At 36.6% G+C, this 19,387-nt stretch overlaps 1 protein-coding gene across 1 annotated transcript; it reads left to right on the top strand.

Moving 5' to 3' along the window:
* Positions 1-586: 586 nt before the first annotated feature.
* LOC112023904 (protein DETOXIFICATION 16) lies at positions 587-3,129 on the top strand. Its single transcript, XM_024056533.2, has 8 exons — positions 587-862; positions 1,142-1,686; positions 1,761-1,847; positions 1,948-2,004; positions 2,116-2,354; positions 2,683-2,801; positions 2,877-2,963; positions 3,076-3,129. The coding sequence occupies exons 1-8, from the start codon at positions 587-589 to the stop codon at positions 3,127-3,129; spliced, it is 1,464 nt and encodes a 487-aa protein (XP_023912301.2).
* Positions 3,130-19,387: the final 16,258 nt, after the last annotated feature.

Genomic DNA, 19,387 nt, shown 5'->3' on the forward strand with positions numbered 1-19,387 from the left:
GTTTTTTATTGTGTCACTTTCAGGTCGACCTGTTTATGATCCAAACCTATTAAGGCACAACCCTAACCCGCAAAAACCCATGTCGTGTTCGCTAGTTGGGTCAAACATTGACACCCCTAAGCTAACTAGGTAAGATGAGTTCATGAAGTGTAAAAGGACAAAAGTTCTCAGCTTATTGATTGGTTTCTATTTTTGACACTACCCACTTTGATGAGCTTTAATATTGAAGTAATACTAGGACACATAAAATGACATTACTCTTAATATTAACAAAGATAAATATGCTTTAATGAGATGTATGTTACTCCAGGAACACTGCAGGAGTACGTTATTAGCCATACTGTGAAAGAAAAAGGCATTCTAGATCTTTATATTGAAGCCTTTGACACTCTTCTTGCATGCTAGTTTATATAATGCACCATGACATCAAGTTATGTATTGTATAATTACAAAATATTTATATACTCTCCTGCAAACTAGTTTGAATAATTCTTCTTGACAACACTTTTTGTTCATTCTTTCTATTTAACTTGATGCCTTTGAGTTCACTCTAAGGCAAAGTTATCTGTTCTGGGAAAAATAAGAGATGGATTTGCAAGAGCAAACAGCTAGTCTTCAATCACCACTAGTTCCAATAGCTGAAGAAAATGGTGTAAAATTTACAAAGAAAATCAACAAAGATGAGATTGTAGAGGAGGCGAAGAAGCAGCTGTGGTTAGCAGGGCCGCTAGTGTCCGTTAATCTGCTGGTAAATTGCTTACAGGTGATTTCAGTTATGTATGTGGGTCATCTAGGAGAGCTAGCACTTTCTGGTGCTGCCATGGCCACTTCCTTTGCAACAGTCACTGGTTACAGCTTTTTGGTATGTATGAATATCATCTCACTATTTATCTTTTGAAGTTTTGAGTTATATTTTGCCAATCTAACATAAGCGACATTCGCATTGTTGCTATGGAAAAAAAAAATTGATAATAATCGTTCTTGGAAGATACGTAACTTTTTAATAGCTTTTTTTTTTTTTGGTACACTGACTGAACGCCAATCCAAATCTTTTATGTAACAAGAAAGATGTATCAGTTAGTTCTTGTCCACCTCTTTAACTAAACTGAACTAAATTCCTAGCTTCATCCCTGATTGATAGATTGGAATGGGAAGTGCATTAGACACATACTGTGGTCAGGCCTATGGTGCAAAGCAGTATCGAATGCTCGGTATACATACGCAGAGAGCCATGATTGTTCTTCTACTGTCCTGCATTCCCATTACACTCATATGGGCCACAGCACATCACATCCTTGTATTCTTGAGACAAGATCCAGAAATTTCAGCTGCAGCTGGACTTTATGCTCGCTTCCTGATACCCTGCATTTTTGGTTATGCGATCGTTCAATGTCATGTCAGATTCTTACAAGCCCAAAATAATGTACTTCCTATGATGATTAGCACAGGCATTTCAACATTATCACACTTATTCACTTGTTGGATTCTTGTATTTAAGTGCGGCCTTGGAAGTAAAGGTGCTGCTTTGGCGAATGGCATCTCTTATTGGATCAATGCATTGTTATTGATGGCTTATGTTCAAACATCTCCTTCGTGTAAGAACACATGGGCTGGATTTTCAAAGGAGGCCTTTTATGGAATCTATCAGTTTCTAAAAATATCAATTCCCTCAACTATAATGAATACGTAAGTTTCTGACTCTAACTGTTAGAGTACTTATTTATAAGTATGTTTTTCCAAGATTAAATTTTGTTGAACAGCTTGGAAATCTGGTCTTTTGAAATGATGGTTCTTTTATCTGGCCTTCTCCCTAATCCAAAGCTTGAAACCTCAGTGATGTCAATCAGGTTTGTACTACTTAAACTGGTTCTATGAACATTGCCTGCTAATGAAAAGTGTTTCCAAAAATAATTTCATTATGTACTAACTAGCTGTAGTGTATTTCAGCTTTAACACATGTGCATTGGCTTATATGTTACCCCTGGGGCTGGGTAGTACAACAAGGTGAATCTGAGCTTAATTAGGCTATTGTATTACTACCTCTAATATCTGCATCTTTTTGTACCAATGTATTTTTTTTTTTTTTTTTTTGGGATCTTTTTTCTGTTTGTTTAGCATAAGAGTTTCAAATGAGTTGGGTTCTGGGAGACCACAAACAGCTCGTCTAGCGGTTCGTGTTGCTCTATCCATGGTTGCTGTAGAGGGCATTCTGGTTGGAACGGCCTTAATATTGGGTCGTAATGTTTGGGGTTACAGTTACAGCAAGGAAGAAGAAGTTGTAAGATATCTGAGAGAAATGTTACTCTTGGTCGCAATATCCCACGTCTTCGATGGTCTTCAATCTGTGCTATCAGGTCTGCAGCAAACTTGTTTTATTTATTTATAATAATTCAATAGTTAGGGAAAGAGGAATTTGAATACTAGACATATCCGTAAGAAATACCAAAATGTGTCAGTTGAGCTACAAGACTTATTCTTTCCATTCAGTCTAAACATTTAAATTAATTTTATGCATTAGTCTGTGCGACACCTTGGGTAAATCTATAAGGACTATCAATTTTTAAAAGAATTTGTATATTTGCTCTAAAAGTCTATTTTTAATGACACTTAGACCATCATTAGGAGAAAATTGGGTTTAATGAATGTAATTTTCTTTGGTTATAATTTGATTGAAAATTTCAGGCGCTGCTAGAGGATGTGGATGGCAAAAGATTGGGGCCTTGGTTAATCTAGGAGCTTATTATCTTATAGGCATTCCCATAGCTATAACGTTAGCTTTTGTCTACCATACTGGTGTAAAGGTGACTTCATATCTTTCCCTTTCTTTGCCTCCTTTTCCTTTTTTAGGTTAATCTTATTTTGGATCTAATCCACAGGGACTCTTGATGGGAATCATAACGGCAGTGTTCATGCAAGCACTACTCCTTTGGATAGTTACTCTATGCAGTGATTGGGAGAAAGAAGTAATTAATCTACTTTGACATGCTTCTCAAAAAAAATCTACTTTGACATAAAAATTTACTTATATCATCGTCCGTCAACTTGATCTGATGGTTCACTTTCTTTGTTTTGTAGGTGAAGAAAGCAGCTGATAGAGTACATATTAGTCCTGAAGATGTATTACAATAAGGGTGAGTTTAGTCCAGCTTTTTGAAAAAGTGGAGTTTTCAAAAAGTGCGGTATGAAATTAGATTTTTTTAAAAAGCAGAGTGTTTAAGTAAAAACTGTTAAAAAGTGTTTTTTGAAAAAATTGATTGTTTGGCTAGTACTTATAAAAGTGGCAGTTTGAGTTGTAAATTACCAAAAATGACAATGTATATATACAGGGGTTTATTTCATACTTAAATCAACTACTTAATAATACTTATTAAAAAAAAACTACTTAATAATAATAATAATAATAATAATAACAACAATAATAATTTATTGTTAACTAAAATTTGTTGTAAAAATATTTTTACAATATTTTTACAACAAATCATACGTGGTAAGTTATTCTGATTTTAATTTGAATACACCACTTAAATTATTATTTTTTCACTAGTATTAGCTAGTAACAACCCACCACTTAAGATTTATTGTGAAAATATCGTGAAAATATTATAGTAGCATTTCTTAGTTTTAATTTTTAATTTTATTTTTCTCTTAATCTCTTTTTCTTTCATCCACGCGTTATTTATATTTTTTTCCCTCTTTTTTTCTCCTCCACACATATTCTTTACCTTCTCCCTATCTTCACTTTTGACTTTTCTTTATACTTTTCTTCTTCACCATATTACTATCATTTTGTCCACTCTCATTCTCGAACATACCATTTTTTTTTCTCTTTCTCTACTTTCTTCCACGCATTTAGTTACACAGCCCACGCCCACACACTTCTTCACCTTGATCTTCTTTATTCTTTTCTTTTTCTCTAAATTCAACCACACAAAGCTCACACCCATGCACTTCTTCATCTTGATCTTCACAGGTAATTTCTCTTAATTTCACCAAAAATCTTCAATACCTCTCTCAGCTAACACCCATACACTTCTTCACCTTGATCTTCACAGGTAATTTCTCTTATTTTTTGTGTTTGTCTTCAGTTTTCAGTGTATTTTGTGGTTAGTGAGATGAGAGTAATTTGGGTCAATTCTTGCATTTCCAATGGGAATATTGATCAAAAGCGCTTTTGTGTTTGCAAAAGCTCCTTAAACCTGCCTGCACATTTTGGCTCAATTCTTTGCATTTCAAAACGCAGCTTTTTTGAGAAATCACATTTTGAAACATTACCAAACGCTTGACTTTCATTTTTGCTCTCAAAAAGTGTGTTTTAGCTTCTAAAAGCCGAAACAAACGGGTACTAAAGCTTGTTCAAAAGCAATAGAAAATGGCTGCAGACATGAATTAGAAGATGTTAGGGATTTAGGCTTTGGTTGTACAAAATTACAAATGTTAGAACCAAGTTGAATATTAGGGTCTGTTTGGATACCGCTTATTGTTGAAAATTGAAAACTGAAAACACTGTAGCAAAATAATTTTTAAATATGTGAATAGTGTCGTGGGACCTAGTTTTAATGAAAATTTTGCTGAATTTCGTACTTGTGGGTCTCGTGAACAGTGCACGGGATCCACTATTTAAACGCCAGACGTAAACGCTATCCAAACTCCACCTTAGTATAATTATGCTTGAGTCTTAATTGTTACAATCATTCACCAGATATAACATACAATTAATAGCACAATAACACACAATATGGTAACCCAGAGAAAACTAATAGAACAACTATTCCAAAATAAAAACCACTTAAAGGGCACTATTAACCCCATGGAAAAACAAAATCTACTAGAATAGAACAAAAGTTTATACAATAAATTTAATCCTAAATCTATCATTACCTCATGTAATACTAACGTGGCTCTCCGTAACTCCGGATCCATAGGCTCTTATATTCTAGACTTTTTTGAATGTGAACTTCGCACTCATAACTTCAAGTACCCACTTAAAGGTTTACTCTAACAACTTTCATATAACTAGATTGTACCAACTTCACTTTAATCATCAGATCTTCAAAACTTGAATTGGATCTCCGGTTCATACTTTAAGAGAGCTTGGAAGATCTCCAATGCTTGTGTGACAAAATACGACTCTCCAAAAGTCTTGAAAAACATGCTTTAGGTTTACTTTTATACTTGGCTTGAAAACCATGAAACTCTAAATCAAACAGTTGAAAGAAACAAAACCAAAAAACTAATTCTACACAAATCTCAATTGATCGAGAGTACATATTGAGACTAGCGAATCTTAACGGGTTAAGCTAGAATTTACCTAGAGTCAAGATTCCAAAAAGCTTTGGTTCTTCTTGTTGCTTGAACCTTGGCTTGTTCAGATCTTAAACTAGATTTCAAGAAGCATTAAAACACACAAAGATTCATAACTTGGTTACACAAGGTCACAATTTGCCAACATAGTACTATGGACTCAACATAAGATAATAATGGAGCTTCATATTGGAAAATCTAGACATTCTAGTATTTGGAAAAACATTATGCCAAGTGAAAAACACCCTTGAACGTTTAGACCCCAAATTATAAAATATCAATTCAAGCTTATAATCAAACAATTAATGTGCGGAACATGAACATAAGCCAATCATAGAATTGATAACTAATCTATACCAAATATAAACACATCGACAGTAGTAAATATAAGGCAAAGATAAAGGGAAGGAAGATGCAAACACACGGACAACACACGATGTGTTATCAAAAAGGAAACTGAAGTCCTCGGCGTAAAATCTCTCCGTCGCCCTCTAAGCGGTCAAATAATCCACTAAAGAATGTAGTTGGGATACATGAACAGCAGAAGACCCTCCAAGCCTAATCTACCCAAGTACCTAAGCCCTCCAAGCTTCTTGCTCCAACGAGGTTACATCGAACCTATTTCTTCTTTAGCTTCCCGAATTTCGCTACTAGACCATAGCATCAACCAATGTATATTGGTTCCTTCCAAACTGCTTCCCTTAGTACCAAATGAACCTTCTCACAGATGTAGGTGTGGTGAGATAAGGATTTGGTCAATGACCTCTCAAGGGTATGACAATAGAGAGGAAGAGAGTAGAGGAATTTGAAGAGTCTTTAAGATAAAGATTGGGGATGAGGCAATCTTATTTTTCTCTAGGGTTTCTCTCACAAAAATCCTATGTAGAAGCTCTCTTAAAATCGTAGGTATAAGGGTCTATATATAGTAGGGTGAGAAAGGAATACGAAGAGACAGTTTTTGTCAAACAGGGTAAATTGGCGGCTTGGTCTCGTGACTTGTCCAAGTCGCGAGTTCAAGTTGCGACGTAACGGCCTGGCCAGCCTGGGACTTTTGTCCTGTAGTGCGACAGCTGGCACGACCCTTCAGCTTCCCTGTGTACATCTCACGTGCCTGCATTTGGCGGCTTGTAGCCGTGAGCCACTCGCGAGTACTAGCTACGAAACTCTGCTTCTTTGCACATACTTGAGCTTTTCTTCACATCTTCTCACACACTACCCTTACAATAATCCCACCTAAATACTGGGTTACTAAGTGCTAAATTACAAGTAAATTGGCACGGAATAAAGCCAACAAGATGATTGATAAATTTCAACCTTACAAACTTTAAGCAAGTGTACACATGATTAATGTGGCTTTGTTCTACCCACTTTTGTAACTCTATCTCATGAAATATCTGCCAATTTATTGATATATAGTCACCCGAGCTAACTCTAACTCCTAGGAAGACCCTACTCAGAGTTCATTGTATACACTTGAGTATAATAAAAACTAGTCGCATACCCGCACGTTGTGTATGATAATATTATTGTTTAAGTTATTATTTATTAACATTTGTTTTTCATTATCTTTTAAGTTAATAACACATATACTTTTTCTTAAACCTTTACATATATATATATATATTATTTATTTATTTAATGTGAATCTTTTCATATATAAACATGTATATATACAGGGGTTTATTTCATACTTAAATCAACTACTTAATAATACTTATTAAAAAAAAACTACTTAATAATAATAATAATAATAATAATAACAACAATAATAATTTATTGTTAACTAAAATTTGTTGTAAAAATATTTTTACAATATTTTTACAACAAATCATACGTGGTAAGTTATTCTGATTTTAATTTGAATACACCACTTAAATTATTATTTTTTCATTAGTATTAGCTAGTAACAACCCACCACTTAAGATTTATTGTGAAAATATCGTGAAAATATTATAGTAGTATTTCTTAGTTTTAATTTTTAATTTTATTTTTCTCTTAATCTCTTTTTCTTTCATCCACGCGTTATTTATATTTTTTTCCCTCTTTTTTTCTCCTCCACACATATTCTTTACCTTCTCCCTATCTTCACTTTTGACTTTTCTTTATACTTTTCTTCTTCACCATATTACTATCATTTTGTCCACTCTCATTCTCGAACATACCATTTTTTTTTTCTCTTTCTCTACTTTCTTCCACGCATTTAGTTACACAGCCCACGCCCACACACTTCTTCACCTTGATCTTCTTTATTCTTTTCTTTTTCTCTAAATTCAACCACACAAAGCTCACACCCATGCACTTCTTCATCTTGATCTTCACAGGTAATTTCTCTTAATTTCACCAAAAATCTTCAATACCTCTCTCAGCTAACACCCATACACTTCTTCACCTTGATCTTCACAGGTAATTTCTCTTATTTTTTGTGTTTGTCTTCAGTTTTCAGTGTATTTTGTGGTTAGTGAGATGAGAGTAATTTGGGTCAATTCTTGCATTTCCAATGGGAATATTGATCAAAAGCGCTTTTGTGTTTGCAAAAGCTCCTTAAACCTGCCTGCACATTTTGGCTCAATTCTTTGCATTTCAAAACGCAGCTTTTTTGAGAAATCACATTTTGAAACATTACCAAATGCTTGACTTTCATTTTTGCTCTCAAAAAGTGTGTTTTAGCTTCTAAAAGCCGAAACAAACGGGTACTAAAGCTTGTTCAAAAGCAATAGAAAATGGCTGCAGACATGAATTAGAAGATGTTAGGGATTTAGGCTTTGGTTGTACAAAATTACAAATGTTAGAACCAAGTTGAATATTAGGGTCTGTTTGGATACCGCTTATTGTTGAAAATTGAAAACTGAAAACACTGTAGCAAAATAATTTTTAAATATGTGAATAGTGTCGTGAGACCTAGTTTTAATGAAAATTTTGCTGAATTTCGTACTTGTGGGTCTCGTGAACAGTGCACGGGATCCACTATTTAAACGCCAGACGTAAACGCTATCCAAACTCCACCTTAGTATAATTATGCTTGAGTCTTAATTGTTACAATCATTCACCAGATATAACATACAATTAATAGCACAATAACACACAATATGGTAACCCAGAGAAAACTAATAGAACAACTATTCCAAAATAAAAACCACTTAAAGGGCACTATTAACCCCATGGAAAAACAAAATCTACTAGAATAGAACAAAAGTTTATACAATAAATTTAATCCTAAATCTATCATTACCTCATGTAATACTAACGTGGCTCTCCGTAACTCCGGATCCATAGGCTCTTATATTCTAGACTTTTTTGAATGTGAACTTCGCACTCATAACTTCAAGTACCCACTTAAAGGTTTACTCTAACAACTTTCATATAACTAGATTGTACCAACTTCACTTTAATCATCAGATCTTCAAAACTTGAATTGGATCTCCGGTTCATACTTTAAGAGAGCTTGGAAGATCTCCAATGCTTGTGTGACAAAATACGACTCTCCAAAAGTCTTGAAAAACATGCTTTAGGTTTACTTTTATACTTGGCTTGAAAACCATGAAACTCTAAATCAAACAGTTGAAAGAAACAAAACCAAAAAACTAATTCTACACAAATCTCAATTGATCGAGAGTACATATTGAGACTAGCGAATCTTAACGGGTTAAGCTAGAATTTACCTAGAGTCAAGATTCCAAAAAGCTTTGGTTCTTCTTGTTGCTTGAACCTTGGCTTGTTCAGATCTTAAACTAGATTTCAAGAAGCATTAAAACACACAAAGATTCATAACTTGGTTACACAAGGTCACAATTTGCCAACATAGTACTATGGACTCAACATAAGATAATAATGGAGCTTCATATTGGAAAATCTAGACATTCTAGTATTTGGAAAAACATTATGCCAAGTGAAAAACACCCTTGAACGTTTAGACCCCAAATTATAAAATATCAATTCAAGCTTATAATCAAACAATTAATGTGCGGAACATGAACATAAGCCAATCATAGAATTGATAACTAATCTATACCAAATATAAACACATCGACAGTAGTAAATATAAGGCAAAGATAAAGGGAAGGAAGATGCAAACACACGGACAACACACGATGTGTTATCAAAAAGGAAACTGAAGTCCTTGGCGTAAAATCTCTCCGTCGCCCTCTAAGCGGTCAAATAATCCACTAAAGAATGTAGTTGGGATACATGAACAGCAGAAGACCCTCCAAGCCTAATCTACCCAAGTACCTAAGCCCTCCAAGCTTCTTGCTCCAACGAGGTTACATCGAACCTATTTCTTCTTTAGCTTCCCGAATTTCGCTACTAGACCATAGCATCAACCAATGTATATTGGTTCCTTCCAAACTGCTTCCCTTAGTACCAAATGAACCTTCTCACAGATGTAGGTGTGGTGAGATAAGGATTTGGTCAATGACCTCTCAAGGGTATGACAATAGAGAGGAAGAGAGTAGAGGAATTTGAAGAGTCTTTAAGATAAAGATTGGGGATGAGGCAATCTTATTTTTCTCTAGGGTTTCTCTCACAAAAATCCTATGTAGAAGCTCTCTTAAAATCGTGGGTATAAGGGTCTATATATAGTAGGGTGAGAAAGGAATACGAAGAGACAGTTTTTGTCAAACAGGGTAAATTGGCGGCTTGGTCTCGTGACTTGTCCAAGTCGCGAGTTCAAGTTGCGACGTAACGGCCTGGCCAGCCTGGGACTTTTGTCCTGTAGTGCGACAGCTGGCACGACCCTTCAGCTTCCCTGTGTACATCTCACGTGCCTGCATTTGGCGGCTTGTAGCCGTGAGCCACTCGCGAGTACTAGCTACGAAACTCTGCTTCTTTGCACATACTTGAGCTTTTCTTCACATCTTCTCACACACTACCCTTACAATAATCCCACCTAAATACTGGGTTACTAAGTGCTAAATTACAAGTAAATTGGCACGGAATAAAGCCAACAAGATGATTGATAAATTTCAACCTTACAAACTTTAAGCAAGTGTACACATGATTAATGTGGCTTTGTTCTACCCACTTTTGTAACTCTATCTCATGAAATATCTGCCAATTTATTGATATATAGTCACCCGAGCTAACTCTAACTCCTAGGAAGACCCTACTCAGAGTTCATTGTATACACTTGAGTATAATAAAAACTAGTCGCATACCCGCACGTTGTGTATGATAATATTATTGTTTAAGTTATTATTTATTAACATTTGTTTTTCATTATCTTTTAAGTTAATAACACATATACTTTTTCTTAAACCTTTACATATATATATATATATTATTTATTTATTTAATGTGAATCTTTTCATATATAAACTCTATATATTCCATCTCTTTATATAAGTAAAACCATAGACTACTACTCCATAATGATAGTGGCTAATTAATTTTATCATTTTTTATAATGCAATATGTTGAATAAAATAATTTGAGAAGAAAAATAAAATATATAACAATAAACACCAAATTAATTATCTCTCCAAATCATGCTATGTAATATAATAATATTACATTCTTACATACTATCTTTAATTCTTTATAATGCAATATGATAAAATTTAACAATCAAAGTGGTAAAAAAAAAAAAACCTTAAAACACAATTAAATCGTATCAACCTAAAGTAGAGCTCTAAAAAACACAAAAATTTATCAACCTAAAGTAGAGATGCCCAAAAAAAAAAAAAAAAAAAATCCACCAAAAATTGAGAGAGAGAGAGAGAGAGAGAGAGAGAGAGAGAGAGAGAGAGAACCTTTTTGTGAGGAGAACTATGCAAAGAATGGAAGAGAGAATGACAAATTTATAGTAAGATGATTTGAATATGAAGAGACAAAATAAAGGAAGATGAAGGGAAGATAAATAGTAATATTAAGGTTGAGGGTAGTGGGAGATGAAAAGGTAAAGGAGGAAAAGATAAAGGGAAAGATGAAGAGACAAAATAAAGAAAAATGAAGGGAAAGATGAATGGTGATATTAAGTTAAGGGTAGTGGGCAGATGAAAAGGTAAAGGATTGAGAAAGGTTGGAGAAAATGTAATTATTATAAAAAAAAAAAAAAAAAGTAAACGTTAAAAGAAATTATAGGAAAATTGGAAAGAAAAATAATAATGACGTGAAGCTAATATGACTCAACTGAAACGCAATAACAATAAATTATACTCTTTAACTTTTAGATGTATATAAATGTAACTAAAGACTTCCTTAATGGATGTAGGGCAAACTATATAAGTCTCTCTCTCTCTCTCTCTCTCTCTCTCCTCTCTCTCTCTCTCTCTCTCTCTCTCTTAACCCTTTAATTTAAGGGTACACTTTTAACATGGGACAAGCTTTAAACACAAGCCCACTCCATTCCATATCACAATCTACAATATAGAATATAGATTTTTAACAATGTAGTTGAGAATATCTATATTTTGGTTGCAGCTGAAGAGATGATTAGAGAAAAAATGTGAAAGTTATTATTGGCATGCGCACATGGCATGAAGCAGCACTAGTAGCCGATCTTAAGATAAAAAGTTCATAAATATAAAACAAAGAAAGAGGGAAAGTAAAAAATTGCAAAAAACTTGATTTATTAAGCACCTCTAAGTACTTCTACTTTCTTTATCTCCCTTGCAATCAAATGGAGTCTTAGAAATTGTAGATCAGGAGAGTTTTTGAGAAAAAATTAAATAGCTTAATTAGTAGAAAGAGATTATTGTGGATTGGTCATAGTGAGCAATATACAACTTACTAATGTCTATGAACTACAAATTAAAGGAAACAGAACAACAAATCCAAGAACAGAAAATCAAACTCATAGAGAAGTCAAGTGGTGCACCAGAGTTTTTGTGTGCACTTCTCTCTCACTATCATTGGTACCAAGCCAAGAACAAATGGTGACCAAGCCTAAAAGCAAACAAAGAAAATTGATTACCATACACGACATAGAAATTTAAAAAATATAACCAAGAGCCTTCTAGGTTCCTAGCTCAACTAGCATGTCCTAGTATTTCAAACGGAGACATTCAAGATTCAAATTCCCCTCCCAATTGTAACTATTGAATTATCAAAAAAAAATTTAAAAAAAAATATATATATATATATATATATACATCACAAGTATAAGGGACACATTAAGTAGCCATAATCAATCTAATACAAAAAAAAAAAAATAACACCAGATCTAGAATGGTTCTGGTTAGAATTATCGGGAATCTAAGAAGTAAACTGTAAGTTGAATTAAAATTAAAGGATCAAAGATATACCTTATCCAACACATTCGAAAGCTAAAAACTTGCCATAATCAATTCTAGGGATTTCCCAAGCCTCAATATCTGAAACACCGCTTCATTCATTTTGCTTCACAACCAAATTCAAAATTCTCAAAAATAAATATAATATTTACTCAGGCTAAGAGAAACATAACACATTTTTCCATAAAGAAGTGAAAATTTTCCATTCAATCCATTGGCATTTATGCAAACTAAGAAAATGGTGGCTCCAATTTGAAAATAACAGTAATGAATATGGATTTTTTTTTTTTTTTTTTTTATAATATCATTATTTGGTAACACAGTCAATTAAAAGGGAAAAATAAATTCTCTGAGAGAATTACTTGGTCGGAGGAAATCCACTTTCTGAAACAATTGAAGCAGCAAAAATAGCTTCCAAAAAAGCAGTTCCTATGCATCATCAATCAACAAAATGCACTCTTTTGCCTCTGTTTGGTTGGCAAGAAAATTGTAACCAAAAAAAAAAAAAAGAAGAAAAAAAACTTCAGAAAATTCAAATTTAATCATACTAAGCAGGTTTAGTAGAATTTTCAACAGTCCATTTCCAAAAAAAACGAAACGAAAAACAACAGAAAATTGCAATCTAACTTCCTATTTTTTAAGTTCTTGTTGTTTTTCTCAGAAACCAAACAGGAATAAGCAAAGAATTTAGAATTACATGCTATCATCATTTTTGTTTTCTCGCCAAAAGGTACTTGGACTACCTCAAAAGTACTTGCAAGATGCAAAAGAAGGAAATTTTATTCACTACATTTTTTCTCATTAACTGTTCCAAGTGTAGTATATTTCATATATGAAAGTAAATTATAAAATAAGTTTGATCCCACTTTAGTAGTGGAAGAATATTATTTTGATTACACTTTGGAAGTGGAAGAGTGTTATTACGGTATTACTTTCTTAGAAGAGATACAGGGCAAGAAACAATAGAAAAATCAAGTGGAAAAATGTGTTTGTTAGTGATGATACTGAAAAAACCACCAGTGAGCCACACGGTCCTCGCACACTCGAAACAGCACCTGCACAACACAAAAGCTGAAGACCTTAAGAGGAGTACCGGTATGGTACCGGCCAAATACCCTCCGAAGGTCAAGTTAGAACTTCTCACAACTCTAAAGTGCTAGAGCGGGGTCAATTATGCGTACCTTGGCTTGTGAGGGTATTGGGGTTTTTATAGTAGTAAAGGGTGGACCTCTCTTCCTTGGAGTAGAAGTCTTTTCCTTATAGGAATCCTTATGAGCGTAGATTGCGGAATCCTTTCCTTATAGGACTCTAATATTGAACGTGGAAAGCAAGTCATCTTTTTATCATTCATGCGTGGTGATCAAGTCAAGAATACATTGGAGCCGTCAGCTTTAGAGCCGTCAGCTTTGCCTACTCCCTCATTAGGGTCATCAGCTTCGCCTACTGCCTCGTCAGGGTCGTCAGCTTTGCCTACGACCTCTTTAAGGTCGTCAGCTTTAGGGTCGTCAGCTTTGCCTACGACCTCGTTAGGGTCGTCAGCTTTAAGGTCGTCAGCTTTGCCTACGACCTCGTTAGGGTCGTCAGCTTTAAGGTCGTCAGCTTTGCCTACGACCTCGTTAGGGTCGTCAGCTTTAGGGTCGTCAGCTTTATTATCTTCAGCTTACTGCCTTCAGCTTGCCCTTCAGCTTACTACCTTCAGCTTACTATCTTCAGCTTACTACCTTCAACCCTTCAGCTTACTACCTTCAGCTTACTACCTTCAGCTTACTATCTTCAGCTTACTACCTTCAGCTTACTACCTTCAGCTTAACCTTCAGCTTACTACCTTCAGCTTACTATCTTCAGCTTGCATAATAGAGCTGACGGGTCTTTGGAGATCAACTTTTATTTTTTCAATTAAAAATTCCCCTTATCAGTTGCCCCCCACTCCATAACCTCGTCAGCTTTAGTTGCCGGGTTATGGAGTTAACATCGTCAGAAAGGTCACTTATGTGTGACGCCTCGAGCAGCCTTTATTAAATGCTTGAGCATGTGGCGCGAATTGATCGGTTCTGTTTTCGGATGAGCCTCTACAGTCAACACCCGTGGGCGACACTATTTTTGAGGAAGGTGACGATCTTACCAAGTTCGTGGCAGACCTAAAAGATGATAGCGTCGTCCTTTCCCAGCCTGTTATGGATTTGTTCACGAATCCATCCATTTGTGGATAATGGCATTAGCTTGCTTTTACTTGATGGACTCGTCCACTTGTGGGACAAGTCATACATTCAACCACTTTGTGGATAAGTTCATTCATTTTTGAGGGGTCGTCCGCTTTGTGGACTTAGGCTCATCTACTTCGTAGACTTGGTAATATGCCTGTCCATTTTGTGAACTTAGGCTGATTTGCTTTGTAGACTTTGGTCAAGTTTGTGGATTTATATTAAACTCGTCTACTTTGTAGACTTGGCAATAGGCCCGTCCACTTTGTGGACTTACGCTCGTCTACTTTGTAGACTTGGTAATAAATTTGTCCACTTTGTGGACTTAGCAATAGACTCAATGATAAACTCGTCCACTTTGTGGACTTAATAATTTTTCATTCTCTCAGTTTGAGGTCGTCCACTTTGGACTCATCAATGTCGTCCACCTTGTGGATTTAATAGGGTCGTCCACTTTGTGGACTTATTGAGGTGACTAAGTGTTGGTACCTCATCACCATTTTGGGTCGTCCACTTGTAGTCGACTTAGTATGGTGATCATCTACCCATAGACGACTTCGGTCATACGTCTACCCGTAGGTGACTTAACGTAATGACTATTCACCCGTAGGCAACTTTGACCACGTGTCTACCCGTAGGTTGCTTAGCGTAGCGACCGTCTACCCATAGGTGACTTAGCGTAGTGACCGTCTACCCGTAGGTGACTTAGCGTAGTGACTGTCCACCCGTAGGCGACTTTGGCCATGCGTCTACCCGTAGGTGACTTAGCATAGTGACCGTCTACCCGTAGGTGACTTAGCGTAGTGACCGTCCACCCGTAGGCGACTTTTTGGCCATGCGTCTACCCGTAGGTGACTTAACATAGTGACCGTCCACCCGTAGGCGACTTTGGCCATGTCTAAATAAACTCCTCTTATTATAATAAACCATGCATTCATAGAAAAAGTAGTTCTTAAAACGAAAACCTGCCCTTTGGGCTTTGTAGCAAAAACTAAAGTAAATAGAAAAACTAAGTATAACTAAAATTCACTAAGGTAAACTAGAAATAAAGGGGTGCCGCTCTTCATGCCATCCTTTTTACTGGTAGTACTTCCGTAGGTGCTTGGTGTTCCATGGGTGGTGTAGCTTCTGTCCGTCCAGCATCTCCAGTTCTCGCCATCTTCCGCCCTCTGTCCTGTCGCGTATCCTCCTGTCTTTCTCTCTTCTCTCGAGTCAGAAGCGCGTCTTCAGCATTCATGTACTTGGTGGCCCTGTAGAGTACTTCCGACATGGTCTTGGGGTCATTTTTGTATAGTGAGAACAAAAACTTACCCTTTCGCAACCCATTTGTGAAGGCTGCTACAAGTATTTTGTCGTCGGCTTCGTCGATCGATAGCGCTTCCTTATTGAAGCGTGTTATGTAGGATCTCAGCGTCTCGTCCTCTCGTTGCTTGATACTCATCAAGCATGCCGTGGACTTCTTATACCTGTGTCCCCCAATAAAGTGTGTAGTGAACTGAGCGCTTAGCTCCTTGAAAGTGCTGATGGAGTTCGGCGTCAGTCGGCTGAACCATACCCTTGCGGGGCCCTTCAGCGTTGTAGGGAAGGCCCTACACATGATTTCGTCCGCTACCCCTTGAAGGTGCATCAAGGTCTTGAAGGTCTCTAGGTGATCCAGAGGGTCCTTCACTCCGTCGTAACTGTCTATATGCGGCATGCGAAATTTATGTGGTAGGGGGAAGGAATTGACAGCTGCAGTGAACGGCGAGTCGGTGCGATTTACCAGATCGTCAAGGTCGCTAGATACCCGTCCTTTGAGGGCATTCATCATGACCTCCATTTGTTCCTTTATTGCCTGTATCTCCATGGCAATGTGTGGTTGAGTTGCATCCGTGAGGGATGGCATGCTCAGATTTTGACGCTCCGGTCTACTAGGAGCATTACTGCCTTCCAGCCTTTCTCGTTCTCTTCTATCGGCACTGGTGCCTTCTTGGTCCTGCTCTTGAGTGCCGTGACCTGCATTTTTCTGGCATAACTGTTCCTCCAGATCGTTGTTTTGCTTAGTGAGGCGTTCCACGGTTGCAATGAGAGTCTGCACCTGTCTCTCGAGTGCAATTGGGCGTGGTTCGTCTCCTTGAACGTTGTTAGTGGTCGCCATCGAGCGAGTAAGTACCATGCAACTCTTTGTCCGGGAAGCGATAATATGGCTTACAAGTTGTAAAAATCTTTCCCACAGACGGCGCCATCTGATGATGCCGAAAAAACCACCAGTGAGCCACACGGTCCTCGCACACTCGAAACAGCACCTGCACAACACAAAAGCTGAAGGCCTTAAGAGGAGTACCGGTATGGTACCGGCCAAATACCCTCCGAAGGTCAAGTTAGAACTTCTCACAACTCTAAAGTGCTAGAGCGGGGTCAATTATGCGTACCTTGGCTTGTGAGGGTATTGGGGTTTTTATAGTAGTAGAGGGTGGACCTCTCTTCCTTGGAGTAGAAGTCTTTTCCTTATAGGAATCCTTATGAGCGTAGATTGCGGAATCCTTTCCTTATAGGACTCTAATATTGAACGTGGAAAGCAAGTCATCTTTTTATCATTCATGCGTGGTGATCAAGTCAAGAATACATTGGAGCCGTCAGCTTTAGAGCCGTCAGCTTTGCCTACTCCCTCATTAGGGTCGTCAGCTTCGCCTACTGCCTCGTCAAGGTCGTCAGCTTTGCCTACGACCTCGTTAGGGTCGTCAGCTTTAGGGTCGTCAGTTTTGCCTATGACCTCGTTAAGGTCGTCAGTTTTAGGGTCGTCAGCTTTGCCTACGACCTCGTTAGGGTCGTCAGCTTTAGGGTCGTCAGCTTTGCCTATGACCTCGTTAAGGTCGTCAGCTTTAGGGTCGTCAGCTTTGCCTATGACCTCGTTAAGGTCGTCAGCTTTATTATCTTCAGCTTACTGCCTTCAGCTTACCCTTCAGCTTACTACCTTCAGCTTACTATCTTCAGCTTACTACCTTCAACTTACTATCTTCAGCTTACCCTTCAGCTTACTACCTTCAGCTTCCTATCTTCAGCTTACCCTTCAGCTTACTACCTTCAGCTTACTGTCTTCAGCTTACTACCTTCAGCTTACCCTTCAGCTTACTACCTTCAGCTTACTACCTTCAGCTTACTATTTTCAGCTTACCCTTCAGCTTACTACCTTCAGCTTACTGTCTTCAGCTTACTACCTTCAGCTTACTGTCTTCAGTATGCATAATAGAGCTGATGGGTCTTAGGAGACCAACTTTTATTTTTTTCAATTAAAAATTCCCCTTATCAGTTAGTATTTTCACTCAAGCGAATTTCGAGTGAGAGTTTCTATGTGAAAATTTAAATGTTTCACTTGAGATTCATTCTATATATATTGTTTAAACTCTTATTATTCAAATCTAATAAAAGGACTATTTTTTTTCTCAGAAATGTTAAATCTAGAGAGAATTGATTTTAGGAGAGAAAACTGATTATGATTAATCCGGATAAATTACAAAATGGGACTTCTTGCTTATATAGCAAAGCAAAGCATAACCAAATCACTAAACTGACTAAAAGAATCTAAGATAGCCATTATTGTGGAAGGATGTTTGAGGCAATTTTCTGGATAGCATTAGCAAACCAGCAAGGCCTAAGTCCACAAAGTCAGTCCAAAGCCCGTATCTACAGCCCACTACCCGTGAGAATGAGCACCTGAAATTGGGTTGAATTGGGCCTGCAAAAATTAATTCCCCAAGGCCTGTGGCTAGAACACAAACCGAGATTAAATATATTCCTTCTTCATTATGTGGACCAGGCCTACACAAGGATAATAAAAGGAGCCATGGATTGAGAGAAAAAGGGTCATTCCGCATCAACTTGGGCCCATCTAAAATCTGACAAATGAGCTTGGAGTACTTATGAGGCCATCAGATTCATGTTTGGTGCCAAAGTGTAAGCAAAAAAAAATAAAATAAAATAAAATCATGGAAGCAATAGTACATCTATTGTGTAACAAAGTTTATGCCCATTTTTGTTACATGCCACATTTTGTAACACTCAGCAGTTGTACAAAACATATTTCTGAGTTCTTAACTACACAAATAAGAGGGTCCTTTTTTTTTTCTTCAACTCATTAGTCCCTCTTTCCTTTATTTCTTGGAGCTAATATCTATTTCTCTCAAGTTGTGGGAGCTGTTTTTGCTAACTTTATAGTTACTGGTAGCCTGCCACTTCACAGTTAGCATGAATTCTATGAGTTTGATTTATTACATGTGCTTCACAATTTGTTTTGTTCAAGAGAGAAATATATGGGTTGCCTACAACCAAGATGAGTTTCTATATATCCTATTCACTTTACATATTTCTACATATCTTTATATGATATTGTTTAATATCTTGCTTATGATTGCCTACAAATTTCTTCATATTAATTTGCATATGTTTCATACTTTAAATTATTTACACATAAGGAAATTATTATTCTCATTAATGCATTATTTTTATTGCTTATATTATATTATGATTTTGCTGAGGTGAAACACAATGGTAGCGGTCAAAATGACCCATTAACATGACTACATGAGTACCGAACTCAACTACCCCAAATAAAGTCCTAGTCTAGCCACTAACTTATTAAAACACAGCGCACCCCAAACAAAGAACAATATTAAAATT

The sequence above is a fragment of the Quercus suber genome, unplaced genomic scaffold, assembly GCF_002906115.3.
Source record: "Quercus suber isolate HL8 unplaced genomic scaffold, Cork oak 2.0 scaffold_151, whole genome shotgun sequence".
NCBI classification, from domain to species: domain Eukaryota; kingdom Viridiplantae; phylum Streptophyta; class Magnoliopsida; order Fagales; family Fagaceae; genus Quercus; species Quercus suber.

Excerpts from the sequence above, each read along its gene's own strand:
- LOC112023904 (XM_024056533.2), top strand. The coding sequence starts at position 587 with ATGGATTTGCAAGAGCAAACAGCTAGTCTTCAATCACCACTAGTTCCA. Across the intron at positions 863-1,141 it reads TCACTGGTTACAGCTTTTTG|ATTGGAATGGGAAGTGCATT; the intron begins GTATGTATGAAT and ends CCTGATTGATAG. Across the intron at positions 2,005-2,115 it reads GGGCTGGGTAGTACAACAAG|CATAAGAGTTTCAAATGAGT; the intron begins GTGAATCTGAGC and ends CTGTTTGTTTAG.